We start from the raw sequence: 10,619 nt of genomic DNA on the forward strand, positions 1-10,619 counted from the left end.
GAATGAGTATACTGCTCCTCCTCACGCATTCAGAAACCGACACTTGGACTGTACAACCAATGGTAGGTAGGTAGTAGAATGAAGGGGGCAAACAATCTTGAAAGGCATGCCCTTCAAAACGAAAGCTGGAGCGAAGGAAACAGAATGGCAAAGCAGTAGGTGGGGATCGAGTTATCGAACAGGACAGATCGGTGAAGTGGCGACCTCGATCGCCCCCAAACAAACGGCTTGGTGTGCTTGCTTGCTTGGAGGTGAAGGCCGGCAAGGAGGAGACCGAGCCGTCCCGAGCAAGGCTTGCAGGTTGCAGCCACCAACCCCATGCGAGCCCTGCATTGCAACCACCCCACCTCACCCACCCGCCCCGAACGCGTGCGACACAGGAGAGCGCAGAGGAGAGGCCGGAGCCGGAAAACGGTGCTGCACCGCGCTGCTCGACGCGCCACCTCAACCGTTCACCCCACTCGATAGCCATTGATGCTGCGTAGGTGACTGCATGGTGAGATGCCAGTGGGGCTTGATTAGACCAGGCCAGCCGAGGCCGAGAGTCCTTTTACTCCAACCTCCAGTTGTATCAGAGCCCAGTTGTTTAATCTCAAGGTGGCCTGGCCTGGCTTGGCTTGCTGATTGCTGGCTTCGTTTTATCAGTATAAATATTCTGCTGCCCTGCTCTTCCCTGTGCCTTAGTTGTATCATCGTGTCCTTTTCCTCCCACCACACACCATTTCTTTTTTCCTCCTCCTCCTCCTCTATCGTGGCCTTCCTCTTAATTTCTCCACATTTCAAGGTTACAAGCATTAGCTCCTAGCTAGTTTAGTCCCGGTGTCTCAAGAACTGAATTTTCTAGTTCTGGTGCAGCAGCTAGCTCCCTAGATTGCGTTAAGCGGTTGTGTTTTTTGAGCTCGGTGATCGAGTGTACAGACATACGTACGTAGGGGATAGATAGATAGATAGATAGATAGATAGATAGATATATGAGAAGATGATGCGCGGGAAGGAGCAGAGAGCTGCGTTCGCGCCGATGAAGGAGTCTCCGGCGGCGGTGGCGAAGGAGGAGGTGTGGGAGGTCCGGCCCGGCGGCATGCTAGTGCAGAAGCGGAGCCCCGACGCCGACCCGCCACCCGGCGGCGCACCCGTGCCCACCATCCGCGTCAAGGTCAAGTTCAACGGCGTCTACCACGAGATCTACATCAACTCCCAGGCCTCCTTCGGTAATGCACCAGCTCGATAACCGAATTGATTTGTTCGTGCCAATGGCAAGATGTCCCGTCTGATGGAGTGAACGATGAATGATGGGCGCGCAGGTGAGCTGAAGAAGCTGTTGTCGGAGAAGACGGGGCTGCACCCGGACGACCAGAAGGTGGTGTACAAGGACAAGGAGAGGGACTCCAAGGCGTTCCTGGACATGGCCGGCGTCAAGGACCGCTCCAAGATGGTGATGCTCGAGGACCCCGCCGCCAAGGCCAAGCGCCTCCTCGAGGAGCGCCGAACCAGCAAGGCCGAGCGCGCTGCCAAGTCCATCTCCCGCATCAGCCTCGACGTTGACAAGCTCGCGTCCAAGGTACGTGCTTTACGCCTTTACCGCGAGTGGCCGGCGCCGTTTCTCCGCCCGGCGGGTAGCACATTCTCACCGTTAATTGACTGCTCCGTTGGCAGGTGTCGGCGCTGGAGACGATCGTGAGCAAGGGCGGGAAGGTCGTGGAGGCCGACGTGGTCACGCTCACCGAGGCGCTCATGAACGAGTTGGTCAAGCTGGACTCCATCGCCGCCGACGGTGAGGTCAAGGCGCAGCGGCGGGTGCAGGAGAAGCGGGTGCAGAAGTACGTGGAGACCCTGGACGCCATCCGCGTCAAGAACAAGACAACCGCGGCGGTGGCGCCCAGGGCCAACGGCCACGCCAAGGCCCGCTCACCGCACCTTCCTCCGCGGCCGCCCCCGGCTCAGCAGCAGCACCAACAGCGCCGGCAGTTCCAGCAGCCGGCGCCCACCACGGGTACCGCGCCGGCGCCGCAGACGGCGACAGCAAGCTGGGAGACGTTCGACCTCCTGTCCTCTGTCCCGTCTACGTCCGCGGCCCCCGTGACGACCATGGCCCCGGCGACCACCACCACGCCGTCCCCGAGGTTCGAGTGGGAGCTCTTCTAGAAGGTGCCTTCTGGTCCCTCCCACCACATGCGTGCCTGTCCATTGGCTCGGCCGGTACCTTTCTTGCTCATCTTGGCCCTGGTGCATGTCAAATTGTCAATCGCCATTGTTCTTTCATCTTTCTTTCCTTTGAGTGTATATTGATCTCCAAAAAAGGCAAAAAAAAAACTCCAGTGAGCACATCCATCCACGATCCATGGTGTCTGCAAATAAGTGGTGGCCTTATGATGAAGGATTTTCCATGAGCATATGTATGTATAGTAGTGCAGTGTATAGTGTACATGAATCAAATAACCTCTCAACATATTTGTCGTCTCGTATGTCCTGTATGATCGATGATTCATCCTACATTGTTGTACAAACAATTCAAGAAGGGGGACATGGGTCTTCTGCAGTAATGCAGACGTAAAAAGTAATTTGTGTTTTCATGAACAGCACTACAGCAGAAAAGCGGAGCACAATAACGATTTTGGGGGTCCTGTAGCATAAACAGTAGTTTGTGCCTTATATTTTTGGAAAACATTTTACGTTATTATTTACCTCCTGCAGTACAGTATTTGGTTAGCCTTTCTTTCTGAACAGTAATTTTCTGAAGGTATAAGCTTTTATGGACATGGATCCTTGCAGTAGCTGCATAGGGTGATTGTGTCAAGTGTCAACAGTTTTCTGTGTCTTGTGGAACAATACCTTGCCTTAATGCTGTAGCAGATTGCAGCAGCAACCGTTCTGAGATTCACTTTGCGGTATTTTGTACTGTATTATTTACTGTATCATTTAATCTGGGATGTTTATTGTGGATCGGACGGCCGAGATCAGCCGTAATGCCGATTACTGTTTCTCTCTGCAGTGGCTTCCCGATCCAAGCTTGGTTCCGTCGGCATGACAAGTAGTAGTAGTTGTAGTTCAGAACGGTAGGTGAAGAGACAGGCCAAGAATGAGTGGCCAGATGAGTCGGTTGCGGTACAGCACGAACAGGGCTGGTTCTGTCCCCCTATACAATGCTCTGGGTTTTTTCCAGGATTAATGGCCTGATCATTTGCATAGCTTTGTTCTGTTCCACGCTAGCATTTCTGTTGGATGTTCACCTGATCTAGGAGTGCTAACAAGTAACGGCATCAAGATTAAGGAAATACCAAGCACAATCAAACTGGTAATGGCTACTTACAGCCTTGAGAGAAACGAGAGGGAAAAAATACTACTGACAATTCTGGGACAGAACTAGTACTGACAGTACAAGCCATTCTTTACCTTCATAATAATCAGTTTGGGGTGCTGTGCACGGCGCGGAGCATGAGAGTATCAGAGCAGAGGCGCATGGTTTGGCTGCCTGCAGCTGCAGAGGATCAGAGATGCCTTTCTTGGGTGAGTCAGTGAGTGACGGTAGGGTGTGGGCAGGGAGCACGTACGGGCGCAGAACGCCAACGATGCATGTGCCCCGAGCAGCTCGATGGAGTTTGGAAGCTTCATGGCCAACCCAGCTAGGACGATCCGGGCAAAGCAAGCAAAAAGAACTCGCTACCTACCATTGCATGATCGTTTTTCAGACTCGCAGCTGCCAAGTACTCCATAATCTATTCGATTTCAGGCTGTACTTGAGCCATGCATCTACTCAACTTGGTGCGTACGCGGAGTCGTTATCGGCTGTCCGTCCAATCTGCCCGTGATTGACACCATTGGCGCGTCCGCTCACAGTATTTAACAATGATCATTGCCTGGGCTCCTCGCTGTTCTTTTTTTTTCTCCGAATAAGACCTACAACTCCAGTTTCAAACAGCTAAAGGCGTCTCAGAAATAAGCGATGCATATCAAGAACAGGAACACGTCACGAAAGGTAGCGCTACGACCCTCTGGCTGTTCCTTTGGTTGCACATTTCCATTAGCTAGAGAGAGCAAGCCGCGCGACCTACCTTCTTCCTCGACACGCCTAGCTGCAGTGAAGTCAGAATCATGGCCGCGTCGGTAGAGTGCCAACAGCTCTCGTTAGGTGCGATGGGAGGCGAGGCTTTTCGGCGAGGAAACGTCGCGTTGACTTCATATTCCCTTGGATCGGGTCTCCTCTGCCGGCCGGTGCGCGTTTTCTGTCAGTGACGTGCGCGGAACTGCAGGCGCCGAGATTTCTATTGTTAATCGCAAGTAAACGTTGCAACTGCATGCGACCGATCTGTGTGCGTTAGAATATGCGTCGCGGCACGCGTGGATAACAATGGCCGGGCACGTTCCGGAGCAGCGCGGGCGACGGCACGGCCGTCTTTAGTTTTCTCGCGTGCGCAGCCACGATCCGATCGAGCTGCGGATCGATCGCCACCAAGGCCTCGCTGCCTCAGCAGATTATTCCGCTTCCGTCGCCGGGGCAAGAGATGCTGCCTGCTGCTGCCGCCACACGAGAGCACAGTATCATCCGGCGACCAAATAGGGATTCGTTTTGTTCGGCTCGTGTTGTAGAGTCTTTGGGTTTTGTTTCTTTGGAGATCTGGGCGCGTTTCTGAAAGCCGCATAGCAGCCATGTGGTCGACAGGTTTGAGACACCTAATCTGAAGGCCAACAAAACGAATAGCCTAGTGGCCCATCTGCCAGAGAAGCCTATGAAGCTGAAGCCCAGTTTATTATGCGTTCTTGGACCTGCCCAGTTTATTAGCCCATCTGCGACTAGTGAAGTTGCAGATCGGGGAGCTTTTTTATTTTTATATTTTTCGATTAAAAAATTAAATAAATAGATTTTTACAGAAAAAATTACAAAACTAAACGCCACCGCCCTCCCAGATAGCGACAGAGCCTTACCGATAGCATTCAGGCACCACGTGAACAGTAATCCGCGAGAAGCATTACTCTGACGTTCAATTTCTCCTACTATCTTCTCTATTCAAAACAGTGATATTCTGTTGCTCCAAAAATTCTAAAACTTTTTGTACGTGTTTCATAATTCATGTGCAACCCATTTTAATTGAATTCACCAAAAAATCATGTGTATAATTTAAAATAAAATTCTCCAAAAAAGGCTACTTTTATAACAATTGTTAGTGCCTCAAATAAAATTCTAAAAAACTGGTAAAATCCACTAATATTCTTCTTATGTGATGAGATAATTTGTAAAATTATTTTTAGCAGTAGGTTTATATATGTTTTAATTCAAATTAAGTTAAAAGAAGAATATCACATGAAATTATAAAAATACATATAAATGGTGCATTACAAAGGAATCCAGTTTTTTAGCATATAATATAGGTCTGAAAATAATTTTAGAAATTATCACATCATATAAGAAGAATATTAGTGAATTTTACCAGATTTTTAAAAATTTATTTGAGCCCTAACAATTGCTAGAAGTTATAAAAGTAGCCTTTTTTGAAGAATTTTAGTTTAAATTCCACATAGGATTGTTTGGTGAATTCAATTAAAATAGGTTGCACATGAATTATGGAACACGTACAAAAAATTTTAGAATTTTTGGAGCAACAGAACATTATTGTTTTAAATAGAGAAAATAGTAGGGAAATTGAACTTTAGAGTACTGTTCATCACGGATTACTGTTCACGTAAACTCACGTATGCTTACCGCTGTTCATAGGGCTGCAAGCCTACCGCAACTGAAAGGGCAGTAATAGTCTGTGGACTACTTAGGACCTGTTTATTTCAGCTAGAGATTCTGAAAAACAGCTTATAAAAGCTGGATTGTTAAAAGTTGGATTGTGAAAAGCTGGATTGTGAAAAGCTTTTAGACTGTAGATTCTAAAAAAATTTAATAGACAGTTTAGTAAAATGGACTTTCACAATCTATCAAAAGCTGAGGAAAACCAGCTTCTCAGATTCTCACAATCCAACCAGCAGATTTTAAAAAGCTATAACCAAAAGCTGCCTGTTTGTTTCAGCTTCGGATTATAAAAGCTGAAAGCCAGAATCCGAAGCTGAAACAAACAAGACCTTACTACCGCATTCTGAGAGGGTGGTGGACGTCTAGTTTTACAAATTTTTAAAAAAAAATCTATTTATTTAATTTTTTAATAAAAAAATATAATAATAATAAAAACTCGCAGATCGGGTTGGGTTGGGTGTATATATATATATAATCCAAAAATTGTAATTATATAGATTTATTTTAAAATTTTACAAAACTATACTCTTATTGTCCGTTGGGAGGGCCTGTCGCCCAATGAAAGGCATTCCCTGTTACCAGATGTGATGTACAGGCAAGACTGTTCCGACTAGCACTTAAACTGTTTATGAAAACAAGGAAGCTGTTTTGGCAAAATAGCATATTCTGCACACACAAATATCGCTAGGCTGTGTATGTGACATGTGGCCTGCGCTCGACTTCCGGGGCATGTTGCTTCTGCAGAGTACAGATTATCGTACCACCTCTCTCTGCACATTTTCCTGGAGCTCAGTACTGTACTTCTCGCGCCCAGCTGCACCTGCACGCACGATCCTGCTACTGATCATGCTGCAACAGCGGCGACACCCAACCAACCAACCAACGCAACATGACGGAGCATCGTTGCTCAGATCCGGCCGACTCCTCCAACCAACTCAAGCAAGCAGTGCTTCTCACCGGCAAGAGCGTGCCCATCGCTGTTCCATGAGCACGACCCGAGCTTGAGCGCCCCGTGGCGTCCTTTGAAGGGTTTCTAGCTGCTGCTGATGATTGCGTTGTGGATTAGATGATGTCTAACCATATTCTCTTTATTTTCTTTTTTTATTTTGTTTGTTTTCTAATTTTTCTCTTCGTTTTTATTTTTTTTTATTTTCTCTCATCTACAACAACTTCTTTTCGAAGTGATTCGTGAAAGAAAATGAGAGAACAACTTCTTTTCAAAGTGATTCGTGAAAGAAAATGAGAGAGAATCCCGTTCTGAAATGAATGATCTTGTGAAGTTCTTCGTGACCAGAACCGTAAAGAAAAACCGTTGAAACGCTGAAAAAAACGAAAATCTTTAGTGAATGAATTCTAGACCCTGATGAAAGTCAGACAAATATATGCCTTGAGAAAAGCGCCCCCGGCCTCTAGCAGGATAGAGAAATTCTGCACATTTGGATCGAGGCTTGTTGTTGTCATGGGTTTGTGGTTTATCCTTATCTCTTCCCTCAGCCTCTGCCGAATGCCTGCTCCCTTCGATGCCTCTGATGGATGGAGGCATGCTTAATTACAGTGCCATGCACATAACATGGGGGGCTACGCAAAATTTGCTGAAAACACACTAGATAGATAGTCAAGGACTGTCATCCTAAGAAGCAAGCCTCTTTTGACAACCAGACCAAAGGTTTGCTCGTTGCTTGCATGAAACCTCTATCCATCGACCCTGGAATGAATGATTAATGATTTCCAGCTGCATGCTAAGCTCGACACATCCACAACGACCCAGAACTGAAACTGTGTCCTGGCTTTAAGCACAGTGAAAATCGCTGATCCGTCGCTTCAATCACCGGTGCATCGGCACGGCATGCAGCACCCAATCATTTCTTGCGTCTTGAACTGGATCGCTGCTGCTAGATCGATCCGGTTCCAGCTTTGAAGAGACTCTTTGGACTGGACGAAACAGGGTGCCTCACTTGGCGAATGCTCATTGATCGCAGGGGGGCTTGGCTAACGGGAGATCGACGTGCGTACCTAACTTGATTACCCAAACAGTGCAGAGTACCATAACTAACCAAAAGTGCAAAGACAAATGACTCACTGAGTAGGGTTTAACTGTGGTGTGTACGCGTCCTGAATTATACCTCATCAAAAAAATGGCTCATTGAGATAAATCATAAATATATGCAGAGGAATGTTAACATCATATGGTGGGTAAGTTTTTTCATAAAGAAAACTTTATTAAGTCTTAAAGTTACATCAAGATGATAGAATTAGAAAGAGTTACTCCCGATTTCTTCGTACCAGTGCACACATCCAAACAAAAACTAATAGGAAAGGTCAAGAAAAGAAAACATGTAACATAGATAAGATGAGCACCAAGGCTAGGGTGAAAGGTCTTCAATCCGGAACATAGACTCCAAATCAAATTGGGCAAAGAACTTCTTAACCACCTATTCTAGGTGTGCACACACTGCTGCTACCATATATTGATGTTCCTGTCACTGCAGTATATAAAGCCGGTGTGTATAAGTAACTTGCAAATGAGAGCTAATATTTCTTTTATTAAAGATAATATTATTTCTACATATCCATAGTGACCAACAGAACGCTGCCGCTGCAACCAATATTTGAGATTTCTATTGTTTACTAAGATCAAGAAGCCAAGTTTCAAACATATTTGGAACACTATGTAGTGGCTAAATGTTAGGAGTCACTTGGATAATAAACCATGTAGATCTAGCAAGACAATAAAAAAAGAGAACATTTACAGTACACCATGATACTAGATGATGGAGAGTATCATTATTGTGATCCAACCGTCTATTTTAGTAGGTATTATTGTAATTATCTTGATACCCTTAGGGGTAATTACGTCATTGACTGACCGGACTTTGAACTTTCGCCACCCATCATCGATCGACCGACGGAGGGTGGAAACCCTAATAAATGAAATGAACAGAATAAGTGAAAGCTTATCCGAAGAATAAACTAACATTTTGATCTTCCCTAATTAAACATATAATTTACAAGTTTATCATAGTTTTTTTTCCAATCCTGCCCTTATGATACTCTTTAATGATACCTATGATACTGATAGACGATAAAGTATCATTGGGTCAATCTAAGTCACCGGATGAAGAAAATGGACGGTATGTACTCATTTAGGTGTACTGTAAAAGTCCTTTAAAAAAATGCTTGATCATCTACCACTTCTGACTTCTTTTTCATTGTCTTTTAACAAAGTTATCTTTGGTTAGTATGTTTGTTTGAAGAGGTGAGATGGATGGCGAAACGATAAAGAGAAGAGGAACCTGTAACTGCATGCAGGTTGCTCCATGCGGCGGAACAAATGGACAAGGCATGCGATCTCGTGGCCTCAGACGCTAGCGCACACAGACATCAGGGCGATGGTTTCGCACACAGACATCAGGGCGATGGTTTCATGTATGTCTTGGACCACAGCCGTCCAAGCTTATTCTGCCTATGCCCAGGAGTTCTGGGCTATGCTGTCACACAACTATGCTGATGTTAAAGATTGGTGGGAGGAAACAATAGCATCGATTGCAAAATCAAAAAAAAAATGGCGAACTCCGTATTTATCTACACTTGCCGGAACATTTGGAAGGAGAGGAATTGAAGAAATTTTCAGGAAAAAAGTTTACAACATTCCCAGATCTCACAGTTAACTGAGGAAGAGACCTCTATTAAGCTAGAAGCTGTCACCGTGTCTGGCTGATTGGTTTAGAGTTGAAACTCTGGCTCTTTTGAATGGGTGTATTTTTCTCTATTGTTCTAGTTTAGTTCCTTCCTTCCTCCGATGGTTTCCCCCCCCCCCCCCCCTTTTTTTCTTATGTCTGACCTTTGGTGATATAAGTTGTGGTTGTTCTCTTCTTTTATAATGAATGGCAGAGCTCTTATCCTATTTTCGAAAAAAAGAAAAAAAAAGCTTATTCTGCCTCCTCCCCCCTCCCCCACAAGGTGGTCGAATACGTATATATGCACCAGCCATAGAAGCTATTTTGTACCATCTCGTTTTCAGTGGGTAGCCACGAGAAGTTAAAAATATCGTCTCTTCTTGCTTTCTACCTTAGGCCGGTGTTGGGGTCATGGTATTCAAGCTGCCATGCACCTTGTGGAGTGAGGTTTCTCCCTAAATTGTACTTCTTTTGAAGTATAAATTTATTAGAGCATCAACATAGTTTTTAATATGACACTTTGATTAATAATATTTATAAAAATATATTATTTTAAATAGAAAGAGCTACATGTTATGATAGTTTTTTTCATAATGAATATATTAACATCAACCTTATATTATCAATCTATCTGATTTTTTTTAGCTATTGATGATTAGAGTTAAAAAAAAGTTTGGGTCAGCCTACCGAGTAGACAGGGCTCCAGTTGGATGGGTCAGCCTACCGAGTAGACAGGGCTCACCTACCTACGCTAGAGCCTACCGAGTAGATAGAGCTCACCTACACTAGGACAAAGCCGTAACAACCTTGGGCTGCAATTGGGTGCCAATACGCGAGGGAGGTAGATCTATTGGGAAAAAAAGGCAAACTTCCTAAAGCGAGATGGATCATGGATGACACCAGCCAGTCCTTCTACTGCTCCAATCAGACAACTCCCATAAACAGCACTGCCTGCTTGCGTGTTTAAGCAGTAAATTTCCCCTTGTGTTCGGTTGGTCACAAAGTTTGCCTTACCAAAGTTTGGTAATGTATTTCACTAGTAGAGTTTGTTCATCATATTATTTGCACATAAATGGATAAAATTTTGGCAAAGAAAATCAAAAGTAGAACCGACGGAAAGGGAATTTACTGAATTTGACAGAAGACCAAATGAAAGCTACAGGTTATTGAAAGTTACCAAAATTTGGCATCCACAGACATCAAACTAAATA

General features: G+C 45.2%; 1 protein-coding gene across 1 annotated transcript; it reads left to right on the plus strand.

Moving 5' to 3' along the window:
- The first annotated feature begins 370 nt into the window (after positions 1–370).
- Positions 371–2,677, plus strand: LOC133899370 (BAG family molecular chaperone regulator 1-like). The gene is made up of 3 exons (XM_062340361.1): positions 371–1,208; positions 1,302–1,558; positions 1,654–2,677. Exons 1-3 carry the CDS (start codon positions 980–982, stop codon positions 2,140–2,142), a joined length of 975 nt encoding a protein of 324 aa, XP_062196345.1. The 5' UTR covers positions 371–979; the 3' UTR covers positions 2,143–2,677.
- Positions 2,678–10,619: the final 7,942 nt, after the last annotated feature.

Source organism: Phragmites australis, chromosome 18 (genome assembly GCF_958298935.1).
Source record: "Phragmites australis chromosome 18, lpPhrAust1.1, whole genome shotgun sequence".
Taxonomy (NCBI): Eukaryota; Viridiplantae; Streptophyta; class Magnoliopsida; order Poales; family Poaceae; genus Phragmites; species Phragmites australis.

Excerpts from the sequence above, each read along its gene's own strand:
- LOC133899370 (XM_062340361.1), top strand. The coding sequence starts at position 980 with ATGATGCGCGGGAAGGAGCAGAGAGCTGCGTTCGCGCCGATGAAGGAG. Across the intron at positions 1,209-1,301 it reads CAACTCCCAGGCCTCCTTCG|GTGAGCTGAAGAAGCTGTTG; the intron begins GTAATGCACCAG and ends ATGGGCGCGCAG. Across the intron at positions 1,559-1,653 it reads TTGACAAGCTCGCGTCCAAG|GTGTCGGCGCTGGAGACGAT; the intron begins GTACGTGCTTTA and ends CTCCGTTGGCAG.